This window comes from Lagopus muta, chromosome 6 (assembly GCF_023343835.1).
Source record: "Lagopus muta isolate bLagMut1 chromosome 6, bLagMut1 primary, whole genome shotgun sequence".
NCBI lineage: Eukaryota > Metazoa > Chordata > Aves > Galliformes > Phasianidae > Lagopus > Lagopus muta.
This window is the reverse complement of record NC_064438.1, coordinates 40,167,580-40,190,080: the sequence shown is the minus strand read 5'-3', so window position 1 is coordinate 40,190,080 and position 22,501 is coordinate 40,167,580. Positions and strand designations below refer to the sequence as shown.

General features: G+C 36.4%; 1 protein-coding gene across 20 annotated transcripts in view; it reads right to left on the bottom strand.

Moving 5' to 3' along the window:
- Positions 1–22,501, bottom strand: part of NRXN3 (neurexin 3) — a 945,174-nt gene that overhangs the window by 123,601 nt on the left and 799,072 nt on the right. For all 20 annotated transcript variants that reach the window (XR_007377978.1, XR_007377979.1, XM_048950079.1 and 17 more), the window contains one exon: positions 8,805–8,976. Coding sequence is in view for 18 of the 20 variants with exons in the window: in XM_048950079.1 (XP_048806036.1) it covers positions 8,805–8,976 (172 nt within the window). In the remaining 2 variants the exon portion in view is untranslated. The remainder of the gene's footprint in view (positions 1–8,804; positions 8,977–22,501) is intronic.

Below are 22,501 nucleotides of genomic sequence, written 5' to 3'. Positions count from 1 at the left end.
AGGAGATGATAACAATCCCAAGTCTCAAGGAGGGAAGAACTAAAAGAGCACAAGGCAGTAGAAACTGGAATTGAGGGTGGTAAAAAGTGGCTGGAATGAAGAGAAGCCAAATAGCTGTGGAAGAGACAGAGGGAGTTTGGGGGAGGAAGGAGCCAGGCTCTGTGAAGGACAGGAAACTACCTGTTTTCTCTATGTCTCAGCAATGAAATATCTGGAAATCACTCAAGTGGCAAGGATTGTAAGAAGATGTTGCAGTGACTCAGACATTCCACTTAGTTCTGCTTTTGAGTTTTCCTGTTAATGTCCCAATCAGCATTAGACTTGTAATTACTGAGCTCGTGAGAACTCGTGATATTTGCATATCATTTCTACAGTCAGAAGACCAGGTAGTTGAAGAAAGAAAATAAACTCTTAAATCCTCCATTACTGCTACTATTAGACCATCCAAAACTCTCTTAACATTGGCTACTGCATTATAAATTAAATGGAGCAAGGATGGGAGATATGATATCTCTTATTAGGACAACTGATATATTTCTAACAATACAGGAAAACTTGCAGAAACACAAAACATTAAAGCAAGCTTCTTTACAGAGAGAGAAAAAGGAAACGTCTCTAAAAAAAAGACTCCTAGAACTTACATATTTAGAAGCAAGGCTGCTTTTTTCAACTGTATTGGACTGACTAATAAAGACTGCATGTTTTCAGAAATCCAGCCTTGATTACAACAGAAGACTATTAAGACTATTAAGGGTATAACATACTACTTTCTCCATAATTAATCAGGTACTCATGTTCCAGAAGATTTTTTCTGTTTTGCATTCTGGAGGGTTAGGTTAAGTTCAGATGGTCAGCAGCTACCAAAATTCAGAACACAGCAGAGCTGGCTCAGTCCCTCTATTCAGTATAAAGCCTAATACCCAGACAAGCATGCACAAAGAATCTAGATGCAACCTTGTGAGACCTCAAGTTTCAAGGACAAGATGAAGACTGATATATAAAATCAGCAGACGTGGCTGGGAGCTGTTTCACACAGCTCCCTTCTATGCTTCACATCAAACAAATCCATGCTAAATTTTGTCTTTAACAACTACAACAATCACTGCATTATCTGAGGAAATTCCTCTTCATAACAAGCTCTTGTGTGCTTTGTGTAATTCCTTTACAAATAACCTTGAGCCTTATGCATGTCCTCTTAATATCTCAGGAGAGGATCTCGTTTTTTTGTCCTCTCTTCCTCTCTCGCCTGCCCTCCCCCAGCCCCCAAATTATCTCTTGCTGTCTTCTGGGTGGTTATGTTTAATCTCAGGATTAGGCAGCAGTCTGCAGTTTGCCTGGAACATCTTATCAGCTTCCAAGAGACATTTACAGGGAGAAAAAGACTCCGGTTTTGATAGCAGTAATTGTATTTAGCTTGTAAGATACAAGGCTATTTATCTCAGAGCTGGAAAATCACAGAGGGAGAGATAGAAAATAAAAAATTGCTGATAAAAAATAAATAAAACCAAAAAGAATGAAGAAAAGAAGCAACTCCCTCCCTCAAAGTCCGTCCTCAAGTGGAGTGAAGGCATGGGTAAAAGACTTTACTGAACAAAACAATCATGCCACTTATAGAAGGAGATTGAAAATATCAAGGAAATGGTGATGAAATGCTTAAGTAGGACAAGAAATGACCTGGTTCAAAGCAGGCACTGAACTCTAGTTTAGCAGTCATGTACTCATGGAATTAGATTTGTAGAGATGTGAATAAGCTTTTTTTTTTTGAGATACAGAACACTAATATTAAAATTAAAATAAAAATTAAATATAATTAAATTAAATTTATAATAAAATAAATAAAAAAAAATTAAATATAAAATTAAAAATTAAAATAAAAACACTAAGATTAAAATAGCTGGTGCTGTGAATATCCAATGTTTCTGAAAATGAAGACAGTTTTTATTTTTCAAAGAAACTTACAACTGTGCCTCCCATTGGACACACGATGTCAATACAAGTTATCTTTCTTATTAAATGCCCTTTCCATTACAAATTTGTAGTATTCAGCACCTTCTCTCCAAAACAGCTTAATCATCCTTTTCTCCCATCCCAAAAGCCTTGTTAAATTTCTGATGCTGATATGACTCAAGTTCTATTTGGCCTACAGAACTACTGCAGTAGTTTCGGGTAAATATTAACACAAAAATAGGATTTAGATATTTTGAATTTTCTTAGGCTGTAACCAGTATTTCAATTGAGTACAATTTAAATAATACACAAATAGGGCAGACTTAAAACCATCCAACTGAGAAATATTTAGCACTTTGTTGAAGTATCCAGTTGCCTTTGACAGCAGGAACAAAAACAAAACAAAACAAAACAAAAAAAAAACAACTAACCAACCAAACAAAAAAATCCTCACATTCCCACATTTCCATTTGTATCTCTGTAATCACAAAGAAAATTTAGTAAGATAAACTTGAATTATATCAAACAGAGATGAAAAACAAATACTTTACTTGTTTGCATCTCCATAATTATTTCTCTGCAGCTAAAATAGATTAAACAGATGATCTATTAAATCAATACATGGATGATGTATATTATTTCTGCCATCCCCAAAAACATCTTGGAAATTTTCTTCAAAGATGAGAGGTGATAAGGTGAAATATACTTTTAAAAATACATGGTGACTAGATTTTTTTTCCAGAGCTTATGTCTTACCACAGTTCATTTAAACAAAATGTATTTAACCTTTTCTTCTGTTACCATGAGTGTAAAATAGTTTGCTGAAAATCTTGAAGGATCATGAAGGAATTCAGCTAGCTTTCTTCCCTACCTCACATCCCCTCTCTAATACTAACCAAACAATTTCCAATCTTTCCCTGATTATATGAAAAATATATCAGTGCAAGAAAAACTTGATGGCTTTTACATTTAAGATAGGTAGGACAATCATGACCACTGTAATTTTAATGTGAGCTTCTGGGAAGCAATTTTTTTCAGACAACAGCAAGTAAGAAAGCCTTTTTTTTTTTTTTTTACATAAACTACTAAAGATGTATTTTAGTGAAGACTTTGAACTGACATAAGCCAGCCTTGTAACACAGGAAGTAATTTTATCTTTGTCCATCTCCTGACCAGTCATTTTCACAATCCTGTAACCTCTTCTCCCGGGCTACTTGCATGGTGACTAATATTGGTGAAATGACTCAGCTGAAGAGAAGGTGAGAGTAGAAAAAATAAATTTAAGTAACATGAGCACGAGAAGGATTAATGAAAGAATGAACTTTGCTGTCCAGCTCCAGCTGTAAACTGTATTACAATCCACCTACATTAGAATTTTTATGTGAATAGGGAGCATGCCTCTGAGGTTTACCTAGCACTCCCTGCTTGCTATGCTTTGGTTCACATACTAAAATGCTCTCAGGGAATGTGAACTGGATTTCTTTCATAACCAGAAGTTATGCTCCAGCTGTTTGGGGAATTCAGTCCTTGGGATTGGAGCTAGTCCAAAACCTCAGGCTGGAATCACGGATCTTAGAACCAATTTTTTGTTTTATAGGTGTACTCTCATCAGGCCACCATACTCACCAGAGCCATCACAAACTCCCTGCAGGTCTGTTGTAAGCTATCCATATTCCTAAAATCCAACTTTCTTACAATTTGTACTTGATTCAGAAAATGAAAAAAATGATGACATTGTTTTCCTATTTTTTGAAGCCAAAAGAACAATTCTGTGATTCTGTGTGATTCTGTGAACTGAACACTAGTATCATTGGAAAGGGCAGAGACTCCTAGGAGAAGGCTAAGTGATCACTCAAGAGAATGATAAAGGGGAAAAATATAAAATCTGTGCTGAGAGAATGAACCAATGAATTCTCATAAGGGCCCAATTGCTCAATGCTGTCCCTCCCATTTCTTCTTTTTTTTTTTTTCCTTTCAAATGTATAAATCTAGGCTACATTTCTCTCAGCAAAGTATATATTTCTTTAAATGCCAGCAAATTTCTGCCTCTCACTTCCTTTCCTGTAATCTCCTTTAAAACATTACTCCACCTAGACTTTTCCTCTGGTTTCTTATTCTCTCTCCCTGTAAAGCTTCTCTTCACCTAGTTTTGTTTCCTTTATGACTGCAGAAGATGTAGTCAATGCACGGATGGATGAACAGGAATATCAGGCTTCTTTCAACATTCACTACAAATCTGGCAACATACAAAGAATTTCTTTGCAAGCAGAGATGAAGAAAATCTGCCACTCAAGAACTAAAGAAAATTTAAGGACTGAGGTGTTTCAGCAGTGCTTCAAAACAAAAGATTTGTTTTTAACCCTTCTGAGAATTGCTGACTCCCAAACCTTAAGGATGCCTGACTTAAATCCTTCTCACTGCACTGTAAAGTGCCTCAAGTTTGAAGGGTTTTACAGTAATCTGAAACAAAAACATGTCACAGACTTCATTTGCTTAAACCAGCTTTCCTATCTAACTTACTTTTATTCCAAAATGATTCCTACTGCATCACCAAAAAGATGAATTTAAATTTAGAGGCATCTGTCAGGAACAACATAAAGAAGAAAATGGCCAAACGCAATCTGTTACCTGGGATGTACACTAAAAGGTGAAAGCACGTGAGACAGTGGAAGAGAGGAAGTCGTGGAAAACAGCACTTTAGGGCACAGCAAATCATATGTATTTGTTAGCAAAATGTATACATACCCTGACTGAGAAATACACTGCAATGATCAACTTGGTTAATTAAGAATCAAGGAATTGGTCATCAGTAGAAAATATAGATAAAGCTCATCTCCTTATTGCACAATTGAGGGAGAGAAGCAAGGGCAAAATACAAATAAATCATGAACAGTTCAACGGTTTTGCCCAAACTAAGTCATAAAGCTGGACAGCAGGCAGGAGTCCCGTTGTTAATGCTGCTGTTTGCCATTACCCATTTCTCAAGAGCCTTGTCTCAGTTACCTTCACTGGATCACTGTTCAGAGTCTTATCATCCAGTAAGAGAAACTCTGTCAGAGTTTGAATGTACTAAAACTGAGAGGTCATTTCTAAATCTGAGCCAATCTTAGCTTCAAGTTAATTCCCTCCTTTACAGTTTATCATAGAATCCTTAGAGTTGGAAGGGACCTTTAAAGGTCACCTAGTCCAACTCCCCTGCAATGAACAGGGATATCCACAGCTAGATCAAGTTGCCCAGGGCCTGATCTAGCCTTGCCTTGAAAGTCTTCTGGGGTGGAGCATCAACCACATCGCTGGGCAGCCTATACCAGGGCCTCACCACCCTCACTGTGAAATGCTTCTTCCTTATGTCCAACCTAAAATGACCCTCTTTGAGCTTGAAACCATTTCTCCTTGTTTTGTCACCACAGACCCCACTAAAGAGTCTATCCCCTTCTTTCCTGTAGCTCCCCTTTAGATATTGAAAGGCTGCTATCAGGTCACCTCGGCGCCTTCTGTTCTCCAGGCTGAACAGCTCCAATTCTTTCAGCCTGTACTCATAGGAGAGATTTTCCATTCTGTGAATCATTTCTGTGGGCCTTCTCTGGACACACTCCAACAGGTCTGTGTCCCCCCTGTACTGAGGACTCCATAACTGGATGCAGTATTCCAGGTGAGGCCTCACCAGCACAGAGTAGAGAGGCAGAATAACCTCTCTCAACCTACTGGCCACATTTCTTTTGGTGCAGCCCAGCATACAGTTGGCTTTCTGGGCTGCAAGAACACACTGCTGGCTCGTGTCCAGCTTCCCATCCACCAGTACCACCCCATTTTATTTTTTGGCAGGGCTACACTCCTTTCAACTCCCAGCTTGTGTTGTTAGTGGGGGTTGCCTTGACCTAGATGCAAGATCAGATTTACCTCTAACCCTTTTCTTCACAAGAAAACAGCTTGTGTTGCAGGTTACTGAGGCGTAATTGGATGTTTAAAAAACAAATAGACAGACAAAAAAACAACCCAATATGTACGTATCAGAACTGTAGGTTTGCTCCTTTTCTGCTTTCCTTTCACTTCCTTGTCTTTTATATGAAATTGTAAAACACATCTCTGGAATCTTTCATTCCCTAGTTTCTTTAATTTCAATTTAACTGAATACAGTGTTTTAAGGAAAGCCAATATTCTCTCTCTTTGCTCATTTTATGAGCATCACACATTTTTTTGTACTTTCCATTGAGCAAGTAATTATGAATCTGATGTATAACCCTTCAAGAGCTAATAAAACTCAGAGAGGAACATAGAAATACCATTAAGAATTCTACCTTGCTGCCATCACATGTGATGACAAAGAAACTTTCGCTAATTTGCCAAATTTATGAACACAGCTGCAACACCATGCAAAAAATTATGCACACATTAAATTGTCCACATTATAGACATCACAGCATACTCAAACATGTACGTGCCACAAATAAGTTTCTTTTTAAAACACTACAAAAAATTGTCTCTTCCAGAATTGAAGTGATCCTACATATAGAACACAGAAATCCTTCGATATTAATACACACGTTGAAGATAAATTGCAATTTCAGTATTCTATAGCTGAGACACACTAGATTAGTCCAGATCAGCTTAACCACAAAACTCTTTTAAAGCTGAGATTCTGCTGAATGTGTTTATTCTCTACATGAAAAATATTAGGCGCATGTTTGGTTTGCTCAGTTGTCTTCTAAATCATCACTTCCTTAGAAAACTGAACTAATCAGGCATGGTTTCTTGCAGCTATTCTCTTGTTTAAGTTTTTCACAAAGCTGAGACATTAATAATACTTTTATCTATCTACCTATGAATATTCTAATTTTTAACACAAAGTTAAAAATTAGTCAAGTCAAGCCACAGTCCTTTCCCCTGGGAGAATTAGGATAGTGCACTCCTCCATTAGTTATTTTCACTAGCCGTGTTGGACTTGAATATATTTTTTTCTTCTTAAAAATCTTTTGTTCCCTCCGTCAAATTCGGCTAAAAAATCAATATGAAAATTAACTGAAAAAATATAGGAGACAAACACACATTGATGTATGATGTATGATGCCCAAAGCCCTATTTTCACATGGAGAGGCTGAAAAATACTACACCTACAAAGAGCCAAAATGTGAAACACCTGCATGGAAAGGAAATGATGTCTGGAATATAAAGGTTCCTTTGGGATACAACTGCATATACTTAATACTAGGCCAGAACATAAGACCAATGCCAATTCTATTAAACAATATACCTTCTAAAGAAAATGCAGGACTACTTTAACCAAGACAAATACAGAGGATACTGAGATATTCTCTGAATGTGACTTCTTTTCCCTTTAAAAAAAAAAAAAAAAAAAAAAAATCTCTAAAGCAATAGCTGAATGTTTTGTTTCTTTACAGGAGGGAATTACTACAGCAAGTAATAGGAGAAGAAAACATATTCGAGGGATTTTTACTGTCTATAATTGGCTGGCAATTAGGTCAGAGGTATTTTACCATAAAACAACTGAAGAAAGCAGCAGAAAAGGAATGCTCAGTTTGGGGACATACAGCCATCCTACCTTTTCTTACGAATGGATAATAGTGCTAGAATCTAGCTCAGCATTCTTGTCATTACTTTCTTAGAAAGCAATTATTCCACTAAAATAATGATTAATTTTATTTTTTTAAATTTAATTAATAATTATTAAAGTGTACTCTTTTGCACACACAGCATCAAAACACTAAAAAAGAATCACTGAATATGAAGTAATATCACTTGCAGTAAAAACTTCCCTATGCAATTTACGATTGAATAGAAGAGATGAAATTATCCCTTTGGAATAATTTATTAGTGTTTGAGAATAATGGAATATTCATACAAAACTAGTAAATTGCCTTGTGTCTACCAGTAAATTTTTCTATCTTCTATTCCAGATCAGTTATGTATAATCTAGAAAGGAAGAACTGGAAGTTGCTTATACTTAATACTTGGAAGCAACAAGATGATCATAGCTTGATCATAGACAACAAAGTGTGAACAAGATGAACACGGCTACAACTGGAATTGTTTCCCTATGTTTCTTCTGCTTTTTGTAACTATCCCCATCACCAAGTCTCAACTATATTATGCCCTGTCCACATCATGTACAGAAGCCTGTTTTTCACTAGGGACGAGTTTAATCTTTTAACATGGCGACGTGGCTGTGTATTCCCAAGAGTGAGATAACACATGAGAGAGTGATTCAAGAGCCACTTGTTCAGTATTCCTGGTGGACTTGGGGTGATGACTTTCCAAGAGGTACTGAATTGCTGCATGATATTTTGACCTAAAGTCAACTGAGAGTTGTCAGCTTTGTCTAGATTTTGTGTCAACCACTATTTATGTGCAAACCTAAAAGAGAGTGAAAATCGGGTGATGAAAAATTGAGGCAAGAATAAGGTTCATTCAAGTATTTGCAACTTAGTCTCCCACATTCTTTACAGTTCAGCTGTGTACCTATATAGCCTGCATCTTGGGGGTAGCTAAATCCACCTCTCCTTCTTGCAAAGTGCATTCAAAACTTTTCTCTCTTAATTACTGAGAATATCACAAGTAGCAAAACCAAGTTTGTTGTTGAGTTTTTTGTTTTTGTTTTTTACTCTCTGCAGAACCAAGATTCACTTGGAGACCTCGATAATAGCAAAAGCTATGTGTATCATACCATACAGTTATAAAAGACCAACCCTGTGTTTTCCAAAAGACAGAACATTCACCACTTGGCTGGTCAGTTTAATATTGAGACGATGCTACAAAGTCCGATATAGTAACCACCTATGGTTAAATGTTATTTTGTAAATATGGGTAGACAGAAAGAGAAAAACAGAAAAAGCATGTACCTGTTGGATAGTGTTCATTCACTGGCCAGCTGTCAACTTGAAGCGTAGCATTGCCGCCATTCCTGGTAAAGCGCACCACATGGTATTTGCCATCATTCACAGGTGTGCTTTCCTCTTTAATAGAGATATCCACTGTGCCAATATTGAAGACTACGCCAATCTTGCCCTGTTCCTGAAAGAAAAAAAGAAAAAAAAAGCTTGCAAATTGCTTGCTATTAGGAGAATGTTCTGGCCCTGTAAATCTCTACTGGGTTATTGTGCCGGTAGATGGCACTGAAGAATACACAGAAGCATCATTTTGAATTTAGTCAAGATACACTTCATTGGCCCTGCTTCAAGGCTGACATTGTCTTCCACACTCTTCCTTATAGCTTTCACGTGAACATAGCAACTTGCTTGCTCTCTTAAGTATTACAAAGTACAGTTAAGAAATCAGGCAATAAAACTAAGGAGATGTGAACAGTTACTTGAACAACAATTCCACTGATTAGTAGTGTCTTGTTCAGTTGCCATCTGAAGTGCAGGCACATGCAGGCTGTACCCTAACTGTTCCACAAATGCAAAAATAGAACAGAATAAATAGCCTCCCTAAAACAAATAACGATGGGAATCAGCAGAGTGAATGTGTTTTCAAATATAATAGAATAAGAAATGAGCAAAAATGTACTAACCAGCTTTGGACATTTGAGGGAAGCTAGTTGCTCCTAAACCAAATTGAAAATGCTACAGACCTTCAAAGGATTGGAGTGACTGCAGTCTTATTTTTCTATCTCACATGCTCCAAGCAATGACTTGCTCCCCCTAGTGATCTCCCAAAACTTTCCAAATGCAGTTAACAAGAATACATCTTCAAGCTTTCAGAAAGGAGATGTACAGTAAGCTGGCTTCAGGGTTTATGAAGGCATACTACTATGTCCACAGCATGGATTCAATTCTGATTCAGACAGAACTAAAATTTTTCACTCAAAAAACCGTTACATTTGTTACCACCCATACTATAAAACCGGCATTAGCCTTATTAGCTGTCTCAATGGAGAAATCGGAAAAGAAACAAAACGAGATAGTGGAAGGCCATCTCATAACCTCTTTGAAATAGAACTGTGGTGTACATCAGACCATCAGACTTTCTTCTTTTTCCTTTTTTCTTTTTTTTTTTTTTTCCTAACAGTCTACCTTACCTTATTCTTTGAACTGCAATCATAGAATCACAGAATCTCAAAGTTGGAAACGACCTGCAAGATCATCTAGTCCAACCACCCTCCCATTCCCAGTACCACAAGCTACTAAACCATATCTCGTAGCTCCTTGTCCAGGTGCCTCTTGAACACTGCCAGGGACGGCGACTCCATCACCTCCCTGGGCAGCCATTCCAGTGCCTGACCACCCTCTGAGAGAAAAAGTTTCTCCTAATGTTCAACCTAAACCTCCTCTGGTACAACTTCTGGCCATTTCCTCGGGTGCTACTATTTGCCTGGGAGAAGAGGCCAGACCCTTTTTCATCACAACCTCCCTTCAGGAGGTTGTAGAGTGCAATGTGGTCTCCCCTGAGTCTCCTCCAGACTAAACAATCCCAGCTCCCTCAGCCACTCCTCATAAGACTTGTGCAATATCAATACTGCAATATCAGTTGAAAAGGAAAACAAACAGTCCTATAACTAAAGAGATCATTAAAAAAATGGGACTGTGCCTGGATTACTTTAAATTTAGCACTGTAACAGCATATAAAGCATTCTCCCTCTTCTCCGAACAGTAAATTTTAGACTCTACTGCATTTATACTGGACAGCAAGAGTCCTACATTCATTCACACTACAATGTTTTGGACTGACTTCATTATAAGATATAAATAATCTGTTTTTTAATGGTGATAGGGGTAAGTTGATTGCAACATTTTATTGCAACTGAGAAATGCAGAAAATTGTGTAAAACACATCACAGGCCTAACTGAAAACCTCCTCCAGCTCTATACAGTCTCTCCTCCAGCAATGTTCCTCATGACTTTCTGAGTTTTGCAGAAGCATGACTTTACCAGATTTTGATACTCATACTTGGACTGACCTGGATCTTGTCATGAAAACGGTTCTGTTCCAATTACCAGGATAGAACACAACATAATGCAATTCTCTGAAAGCAGAGCTATTGAAACCAAACTGCAAAGAAAGACTTGAAGGTATACAAGTCATAGTTCATTAGTTTATTCATGTTTTGTTGTTGTTGTTTTGGTTTTAGTATCTCTAGGGCACAAGATTATCCCTGGAAAAAAAAAATCCAACTGTTAGTTTACTCATTACTGGTAGAAAAACAGTAAAACAAACTAGAAAGAAAAACCTACAGCAAAATACAATGACCATGGATACAGGGCAAATACAGGATTTATTTTCAAGACTTCTTCATCTCCAGTTTCCTCTATTACAACAGCTAATTAAAAGCAGCTTTAATGAATATCTTCCCTTTAAATTTGAAAGATAAACTTTACCACTAGCATTGAACATTTCATTATGGACTTGGCCTCTATCACTCCATTCCCCATATAGCTAGCACATTTTCTTTCTATGTTACCAAACATGGATATTAACTAGACCTGCAAGTATACGATGAAGAAAGATGTATTTCAAAGCCACTATGTTTATTTTGTACTTAAATAAATAAATATCTTGCCAAAGTGAGGAAAAATCAAAATACATAACCACAGAGCTGCAAGTTATATGCTCCAGAAGAACTCCAGAGAATTACAGTAGACTAGGCATTCCTTGCTATCAGCACTCGCTGATCTGCTCCAAACTTCTTATACGAAAAGGTGATCGCACATCCCTTGATATTGCTGCCCTCAAAAGCCACACTGCTTTCTCCTCACTTTCAAATATTTTGGAGATAAAGTTCTGTCAGGAGGTTTCTAAGACATCAGGCAAGTAATTATCATTACTTAATGAATGATTGTAGATAAATTACATGTATAGAAATACTAAAAAGAATGTATAAAGCCTCACTTTGTCCTCTCTGTTCTACACTACCATCCCCTTCAGGCCCTGGCAGCAATTCCTTGTTATATGCATTGCTCCAAAAACACTATGAATGTTATTAAATGACACGGGCTAATCTAGGTCCAAGGATCAGGAGATATGGAATCTTACCCTTAAGCATTATTTTCCTTTGGGCAACATTTTATTTTACCTTCTCATAAAATAGATTCTTCATCAGTAAAAGAGGAGTGACAGATATTTATCTTTCCAAGATCTACAAGCCCTGTAATCCAGACATATTTTTACCTAAACTCTGATAGCATTTTAATAATCCAACAAACAATTACATATTGAAATTGGAAGGAGCTGACAGTGGCCTCTTAAAAGACCAATGACAATATTTGCCCCTCAGTTTCATGACAGAAAGCAATCTAACTGAAACAATGCTCTGAAGGAGAAGGAAATTATCATTTTAGTACAGAGCATCACAATGCACAAGCTGGAGATGGAGATTGTGAAATTCCAGCCATACACCAACAGCTGCACACATTGCTTACTTTCAGAAGGGCTCTAACTTTTGGTCCTCACCTTTCAGCCATCTTTTTCTTAATCTAAAAGTCAAATAATCCAGACTGAAAGCAGACAGCTGTTCCCTGTGCGCAGAAAACATTTTCTCAAAAACTAAGAGAATACCAGGCAATAAAACAAATCCTATGCTGAGCTGCATCTATATGAATAAATAGCAATTCTGTGGAAGAAACTCAGGACCCTTACTGATGCAAGAAAAAAGAAAAAAAAACTTTATTGAGGTGAAAGAAGATATACATGTCAGCTAATTTTGGCAGATTTTTGAGAGATATTATAAGCAGTAGGTTAACTATTGTTTTATACCTTCTTTTTTTACTGATTCAAGATGTCAAACTAGATTCTCTAAATCCTCATTACAAAACTATCAAAAAAAAAAAAAACACAACCCAATACATATACAGAACAAAATAAATAGAAATTATTACTGTTAGGGGTCATGGTTTTTAAAAGAAGCAATTCTCACAGATACATAATTTATAAGGCTAAAAAGGACAAATGTTTTAATCTAGTCTGCTCTAAAATTTTATATGAGACTGTATATCATGTCAGAATTGATCTTTTTTTGAACTATGGAATATATTCTAGAACAACATGCGATTGTGATCTGATTATTAACAGCTGAGGGAACAGTCATTACAACTGGGTCTTTTCAGTTACTTTTTTGATAATATTGGCCCAGTTTTGAACACAGTCAAACAGGCAAGGGAAATGTCACAAATTATAAAGAAATGGAATAGTATATAAAAGGAAAATCTCTGTTATAAGTTAATGGTCTACCTTTGACTTGAATTTTTGAACACAGTAAACAGAGCTTTATAAGCTCCCTCAGTAACAGAAGAAACACAGAAGATTCTAAAAAATATCAAATTTGATACTGTATATATAAAAACAAAACCATTGCTATTATTTTAATAACTGGAAGAACTACAAATATTTACTAAAATCATTCAGTAACAAAATTTATTCAAAAGTAGTACAGAACTGAATCATGCAATTCACTATCACAATATGTGTTGGATGTTTAAGATACATTCAGAAATACACAAATTCATGGGAGGAAAGTCAGTCATGAACTATTGGACACAACAGTGCGAACATAATATCCTGCTCAGTAGATCCTTAAAAGCAGATCGTTACTTTTTATTTTAATTTTTACCATCTATACTGAAAAGCATCTAGCTTCTATAAATGGCTTGTTAGACTGTGATCAAGTAAAATTTTTTTTGAACGCTATTACCAGTTCTTAGGCATTTCATAAAGAGGTAAAATGCTGAAATTAGCAAAGTTTAATGATAATCTAATCTTTTCTACTGAAAGTTTTGAATTGTGGCTTCAGTAAACATCTGCCAAGGTCAGGCTTGTATATATAGTTCTGCCTTAAAGCAAGACAGTACTAGAGCAGATGATTTAAAGTTCCAGCTTCATCTTTCTGGGATTGCATACTCCCGCCAAACCCATATAATTTGCTACTTGTCAGGAACTTTATACATCACTACAGGTTTTCTGGTAACTGGTACACAATATAAATAAAATTAAGCACAGGAATTTATTTTAAGGCTGATATCATTAACAAAGCTTGAGACCTTTTGAGATTTTAACTCACAGAAGCAATCTAGTCAGTACACGGCTGAAATGATTTATTTTCTATTTTCACTGCTTTTCAGTTCTACCTTCAACAAGCCATTTGATTTGTCTTTCTGGATTACAAAGCCACTGGGTTATCATTCGGCACATTTGTATGATACCTAGCACAGTAGAACTCTGGTGTCCAGTCTACCTCCAGATCTTGTAGTTGTACAAATAATTAACATCAACTTATGTTGTGATATATGGTATCATCACAACATTACTATGACTGGGCACATACTAAGCTTGCCTAAGCTAATTTCTTCAAAACCCGGGGAAAATGGTCATATCCAGTTTTTCTACTTAAATTTATTGAGCAAAGCCTAGTAGTCAGTGATATTTAGTGGTCTTAAGAGGAAGGCTTGTTTTTGTGCTGCTCAACACCCAAATGTGCCTGATTTAATTTTTTCTTTCTCTCACCCAAGGAAGTATTATGCATTGCTAGCTAATTACCTGGCATCAAAATACAATTTAAAATTCATTCCAGTGTGTTAAGGTCACAAAATTGGTGGAAAACAATTGTTGTTACAAAGCTGGTGAAGCTCCAGCCATGAAACCATTAGTCTTCCTTGTGTAGGAATGTCACAACGCAAGTAAGGAAACAGAAATTAACAACATGGTGAAAAGGAGGCAAAATGAATGATTAAAGCGATATCTGCCCATCATTTCACAGGATCATTTCAGATAGTTAATTTGTTCCCTTAGCTTACAACACGCATCATGAAAGCCTGCCCTACATCATGGTATGAACTCCAACTATAAGTAGGATTAAACAGACTGCCCAAGCATTTTCAAAATACTAATAGCATATTCTAGAAATTGTTGAGAAACAACACCTCTCAAATATGATGCTGGACTTGAGGAAAAAAAATCAGAAACCATTCTGAATGCTAATGTCAATTTTGATTTTTCTAAATGGCTGAGACAATACACACCATGTGCTGCATTTTAATTTTCAAGTAACCAAACATGTACCCCTTCTCCTGCATTGTTAAAGTCAGCTGATCAAAAACAGGCCCTGTACTGTCAGGTAACTCACTTCTAAGACAAAAATGTCACTAGCTTCTAAAAATGTCACATGCACTTAATAAGGAAAAGTCTGTAGTAGGAAGTCAGATTTTAGAAGGACACAAGAACAAGCAACCCACTCAGCAGCAGAGATTTTCCAGGATAAAACGTCTCCATCCATCTCACAGTGTCTCCATTTGAGTGTTAATCTGCTGAGTAACATTGCCAACAATTTATTCTGACAGAAGCTAAAGTGTCAGTTACAAAAATACAGTACCAAAGATATGATACTTACCAGCAGCATAAAATAAACTGCACACCGTAACTACCAGGTTTCTTTATCAAGAGAATTGATACAATTGTTTGATGTCTGAGGATGCAGCATCTATCATACGCTCTGTAACAGCAATCAGAGCTGTCTGTCTCAATCCATAACCCATAGAAAATGAGCACTTGTCATGAAGATGGCATTAAAAAAGGACACTGCTGCTTGACAGGAAAGGTGATGAGAAATATCAACTTACCACCATCCAATTAGCCCAAGGAGAGCAGACAGAAAAGTGCAATGGCTGAGGAAACTTTGGACATAATTAATCTATTTAAAATTTGTTTTGCCTAGAGCATGCTTGTAAATTCTATTTTAACCTCAGTCATTAACAGTATTGCAGGGTTTCAGAAAGTTTCAAAAATGCATGTTTAAAGGTATCCTATTACACAGCACTGTAATATCACATATCTGCATATATCACATAGCACTGTAATATCAACATATCACTGCATTTTCCCTTTTCAGAGTGTTTACGTATAGGTGTCTGATAGAGTTTAACGCATCCAGGGTCTATGCTGTATATTTCTTTTAAAAAGAACATAACAGATTTCATGAACTACATATAAAATCAACATGTTGATTTTACACATAAAATCAAATTTTTAACATATAAAATCAAAGCATGTTGTAAACACAGCAGTAAGTCTTCCTTCCTAGACAAACGAGAAGTATGAGCTAAGGTTCAATAGGCCTCTCCAATCAGCCAAAATAATGAAGAAAATAAGGGTATATGTAAACACAAACAGTGCCTGGATTTTCTAAAAGGTTATTTCTATCTTTTCAAATCTTACTTTTTTTTTTTTTAAACTGCGAACTTATTTTAAAGAAAGTGTAGTATGGCTAGACTCCAGCAGAAAGCTTTTCCAATTTTGAATTGGTTTCTTAAAATTTTGCATGGGAGTAGAAAAGAGATAATATCAGGCATGAATAGTATGTGAACACTGCAGTGTTCTACACTACCGTACAACCAATATACTCGTATTTCTAATGAAAATTTCCAAAATAATTATCTACAAATTTTAGTAAGTTTCTATGACACAGCAGTACTTGATAAGGAACAGTGCAATACTGGACAGTAATGGTGAAAGAGAAGATAGACTGCTTTTGAACATATCCCACAAAGGAGACCACCAGTACTACCTGCATTTTGCACATGAGAAAACAGATAAAATAAACTGACTTGCCAAAACAAGCCATTTAGCTTGGAGAAATAAAAGATGTGCCTTATTTTATCTTTTTTCCAATGAGAGGCTGGGGAGTGGGCCCACAGTCATTTCTTCTTCCCACACAAATTACCTACCCAATGAGCTGATTGGAAGAGTCAATTAAATTGTAACAGGTTGATTGTGTGGAATACAAAATGAAGGAGAGATAAGGGTGATGGATGTCTCTGGCCAGATATTACAGCTGTTGTCTGTGGCTGTTCTTCACCTAGATGGAGGACAGTATTGGCAGCATATGGCATGGGAGTTTGGACTTGGAAGGCAAATTGAGCAGACTATTAATAAAAGGAAGTAAAACCAAAGCAGTATGGTGGATAACAAACATGATAGACTGAACTATTCACCACTTTACAAGTTTCTTCACCTCTATACCTTACCAAGATTTCTAGGATTCCATCTCCATTCCTATTAGTTACCTTTTATTTCTGCCTGCAGCACAAAGGAAATCAGGAAGGTTTAACTGAAAGATCTAAAAGTCAAAAAACTTTCCACTAGCTGCATCCAGGCATCAGTCACTGAGGCAGACTACCCAGGTGGAAGTCTCATCAAATACTATGAATATTGCTTTGCCTTGAAAGCCTTACCATAACCGAAATAATCAGATACTTGAGAAAACAGTCATTTGGGTGCTTCAGTTGGTGGGTAAGTGTGATATGCAGAAGCATCAAGTGGTGGCAACTATCAGTCATCCCTTGGCTAAGATTTCTGTTACAGCCTTAACAGTAAAGATATGCCATATTCCCGTATCCCAGGACTTAAAGAATCACATGATGCCCTCTACGTCACAGAGTCATTCTGCCACTGCTGCCATTAAGGCCATAATTTCTGGCACAATCTGTGATCTATGTTCCTAAGTAGTAATAGTTTAATGTCATTTCTTCTTCTCTTGAATGGTTTTAACACTGATCCTGTACAATCTTTCCTCTCATACGAACATACCAGTTTGGGTTATTTCTCCTCCCTGAATACTCTTTTTTTTTTTCTTTCTTTCTTTTTGACAACTTTAATCCTCTTCATGTAAGACCATCTAAACTGCACTGTAAAATAGGAAGAAGCTTCTCTGGAGTCTGATGAAAATTTCAGAATATTTTGACCATCTCCAGATACAATTGGCATTGTATCTGTGTGGTATAATTTCTGAATCTTTACATCAGAAGATGAAAGGCTGGATTTAATTGACTCTCTTGCTGATAAGCTAATATCAAATAGATCATTAACGATGACTGGTTTTTTCAACCTTACAGATAGGTTTGTTTATGGTCATGCATAGTAGTGTAAAAAGTCAGAATCCAGATCCCTTCAATGTCTCTGCTATACCTGTGCCATGGGTAGACTGTGGTCTTCAAAAATGTTTTAAAGAGCAACTATATCAGCCAGCTCAGTAGAAACATTAACAATGCTAAATTGAAATTAACATCAGAAATATAGGCACTTAACTCCTAGAGCTTTAAGAGACAAAGAAAAGCATCTAAAGACAATAAGCATCAGTATCCAAAAATATATTATTTTGCAAATCCATGTGCATTCTGTAAATCAGCGTGACCCAGCTTTACCAGGCTGCTGTATAAAGGAAGCTGCACCAACAAAACAAAGAAAACAGTACATGTACAGATATGGGTGCGCAACAGAAAATCAGGAGAGCTAGCATGGGTACCACGTATTTGTAACCATCTTGTGTTCTATTTTTTCTCCTTATACGGAAGAAGAAAGAGTAGAAAAATACAACAAAATAGGCTGTGCCTGTTTTCTGTAACACTCCTGTTAGTCTCTGCGGAATCGCGCTGTTCCACTGAATAAACATCATTATCCATAAATTGCTTTGTATCTCGTTACAATGTAAAATCAGCAAAGACTTTACTTCAGAAAATGGATATCGTTTTTGGGGGAAGTGAGTAATATGAATAAGTTTATGCAGATCACCATACAGCGGTTATGCTCTGGTAACATACAAGAATGCATTACATGACATAAGTGCAAAAAGCTCTAGACAATACAAATAACATCAGTCTGCATGCAGGAGTAACCAATATTATAGCTTCAGGGGTGGATAAAACAAGCAGACTGTGGCTCTGTATCATGATATTGTAATGTTCTTTTCTCACACTAGAACACAAGTTAAACTAATTACAATCCCATAAACAGATAGATACAAATGACAGTGTGATGCACAGCAAATTCCTAAGGCAGGGCTCTTAAAGTTTCAGAAGTTCTCAGCCTCAGATGTCACATACTAGCAGAGAATTATCCCAATGCTTGAAAAGAAGCCATCAATCAATGGTCAGAAGACTTCAGGGAGTGCAAAAGCTTTTTCAACATTTCAGGATATATATATATATATCTTACAAAAAAAAAAAATATATATATATATATATTTTTTTGTAAGACGAGCATAAAAGATTTCAAAAGAAAACACATTATATAGATTATGTTGTTTCGTTTTCCTTTAGAGAAAACCTGTTCCTGCTTCCATTTTGTCTTTTTATTTTTTATTCTTTCCCTTCTTTCAAAGAAGGAAGAGGAAAAGACAACAACATGAGATAAAGCAGAAATATTCTTAAAATTTATGACTAAAATCAAGATATGTTATCTGAAGACAACTTTCTAGAACAGAAATAAAAAACCAATTTCAGTGGAACATATTAAAATTTTAAACAAATGTCCAAAATGAGACTTATTTTTATTTATTTAAACCTTTTCTTCACAATGAAGGGCGTGAGTTTCTCATCTGGAATTAGCAGCAGAGCAAGCCTCCTTGGTAACTGGTAACTAGTGGCTTCTACTATTATCCTAAAATAAGACATACCATTATAACCTTTCTCAGCGTCACGTACTTTCTCAAAACCCTCATGGCTATTTCTAAAGAGGTTAGCCTCCCTTAATATCCCTGCCAAAATCTAGGAATGATATCTCAAAAGACTAACAAGAAGAATTACTATCACAAGAGATAACATTGATGTCCTTCTAATAAAGACTCTTGTTGACAGTGAAGCATGTGCTAAGCAGTGGCAAGGGAAAGCTGAGTATGTTCCCTTCTGGAGTTTGTTCAAAACCAGTGGAAGCACAAATAGCGTACCTATAAGAAAGAGCCTGGGCATACACCCCAAATATGATATTAATTCTTCGTAGGTTTAATCACGTTAGCAGATTTATACAGTTTTCTGCTAGGACTCAACATTTTCACTCACTGTAACTATGGCAATGGAAGAGAAAAAAAATGTATTGCAAACAAATTTTTTCAAATACTGTTATTCAATTGTTACAGCTTTTTAGTGCTTTTAAAAATGCATTTACCAATTCACTTTTTCCACGATACACTTTCAAGAGACCTCATCTTGGATTGCTTGGGAGTTATTTTATTCTTAATGTAGAATGTTAAATACTCAAGAATGCTCCTGTAATGTAATGATTCAGAATCCCAGTCAGTGGTTAACAGCTCTGCTTCAAGGTGGTACTGAATACGCATACTTTCTCAGCCTTAAGGAATGCATTTCTTCCTTTCTTTGTTAAACTGAGTAGGTGGCTTCAAGAAAAGGAAACATGAACGTCTTGCCCTCTTTTCTAGTAAATGCTTCACAATGAGAATAACTTGAAATGTAAAAAAGCTTGAAAGACACTTTATTGTTTTAGTCAGAGATGTTAATGGCAATGGCTGCACTTAAGAAAGAAAAGAAAAAAAAAAAAGATGAAGGAAACAAAAAGTCAGCAGCTGTGTCTTGATCTGGATCAAAGAGATAGAGAGGGAACTGTGCCAAGTATCTCCTGTGAAAGTGTTTCCCAGTTTTCTGTATACTCAATTAGGTATAAGGAACTCCATTGTGCTTTTCAGTGCATACTAAAAACACTATTTTTTGAAGATCTGCAGTTTTATAAGCATGATTAACTGGGATGAGACCCTTAACTCATTTACTGTAGACTACGAAATAGCTACAGAAGAACTGCGTTCTTTTCATACCTTTGTGGATTGAATTAAATTGCAAATTAGAAAGGAATAGCATTGTTGAATCCTTGATAGGGATGTTTATCTGAAAACATTCTGGCTTAAAAACTTGCTTTAAATTGATTCTCCAAGCCTTAACACTATTAACAGTTGAGCACTGTGTATACTTCATTATTTTCTGAGATTTACCTGTGGCTTATTTGCAAAAGCCACCTTTCTATCACTGTATTGACACACAAATGGAACCTGCACTTAACCCTGCCACATTTGCTAACTGAGCACAAATCAAAGATTTCCACTCTTCATTGTCAAAAAGATGAAGATGAACTATTTTCTGTCCAACTCAAACAGCACTTGTGCATCCAGGTTAGCCATCTACCAGAAATGATGTAAACCGCAGCATCAGGTCCTGACCACAAACACATCAGAACATTTCCCTGCTTTGACTTCAGATGAGTGCAGGTGAATACTTTTCTTGCAATGGCGAACAACTTTGGGAAGAACATTCTGCAGTTTACTTTGTGTATGTTGTTTTCTCTTTCAGGGCTTTACAGAGACTAAGTCATAGCATAGCATAGAGCTTTTTGTCTTGCACACTAAAGCTGGAACAATGATCTGAATTTCTCCTTCTTAAAAGGCTATGGAAAGGAAGAATGAAGGAAATAACGGAGGAGGTCAATCCACAAAAGCATCAACATCGTGTACCGAACTACTACTTCTAGCATAGATCAGTGCTTCCACCAAGATTCTGAGATGGCTCAAAAAGAAAATAGATGCAATGACTCATGTTACTAAAGGTACATTGCTCATAATCAGAGCCATTTCCTAGACCGTTAAATCAGCAACTTTCATGAACACTGAATTAAATACACCTTAAGTGGTATTTCAGAATTACAGTTGGTTACATTTGGGCCTGCTGACCTTAATAAAACCATCTTAAGTATTATCTTTTTAATTAAGGTAATGGTAAAGCTCTGAGGATGAGTATTATTTTTCACTTCATTAATTTTATTGTTACTTGCAGAAGAGATATTGAAACAGATTAGCAAAGCTGCAAGACAGAGGGGACATTTCAGGTGGTCTGAACTGTACTACAGTATTCCTAGGTCCAGACTCTTAGTGCCAATCAAGCCCTGGGCACAGGAACCCTGTCTCCAAATTGTTCAGCACCACAGTTCCAAATACAGCCAATAGCTGATCTACCAGCAGTCAGTCTGACAGCCACACCAGCCTGCCTGGTTTCCCTGGTCTCCACACAATAGTGATGTTATTTTTTAATAAATGCAGGAAAGCCTTTTTTTTTTTTTTTTTTTTTTTTTTTTAAAGAGACAGATGGCTGTTCTGCAAGTTCCCTTTCTGTTGGCTGTTAAGGAATTAGGAATTAACATTCATACAGATTAAAAAAAGTATCTAAGGATGCAGTTGCCTTTTTGAGAAAACAAGAATGCAGACTCTCCCACTCTAGTACATACAATGAAAAACATACGCAAGAACCCAAACATAGTTACGCTTGTTTTTGTGTTAGCTTTCCTTGGTGAAAGCCGTTGGCCTAGAAATCACCTTCTGGAATGGGATGATAATTTTTCCACATTAAAAATTAGCATTATGAATGTAAGGGCATTTCGTATAAGCTTTCCTCACTGATTTGGGTACTAATTACATAAATAGTAAGAATTTAATTGTTTTTTTCTTTCATAATTAGGGTCATCCAACCCAACCAAAACACACTGAAGATTCTTTGTTCTTCATAGCTGTAAGAGAAAAATGCTAACTAAGAGTAAGGCAAGTAAAAAAAATTCCCTTACGTTCTCATTTTGCACATCACTCTTGCTCACAGGATTTATTACAGCTTAAAGGAAAAATTCTCATTGAATCAACTCTTGAAAACACTGGTAACATGTCACTGCCTTCTACTCAGCAGGTGAAAAGGGACAACCATTCACCCCAATAACTGCAAAACCACAAATCATCTGCGTTTGTGAAAGGAATCGTGGTTTAATAAATAAATTGCAGAGCTGCATGGCAGAA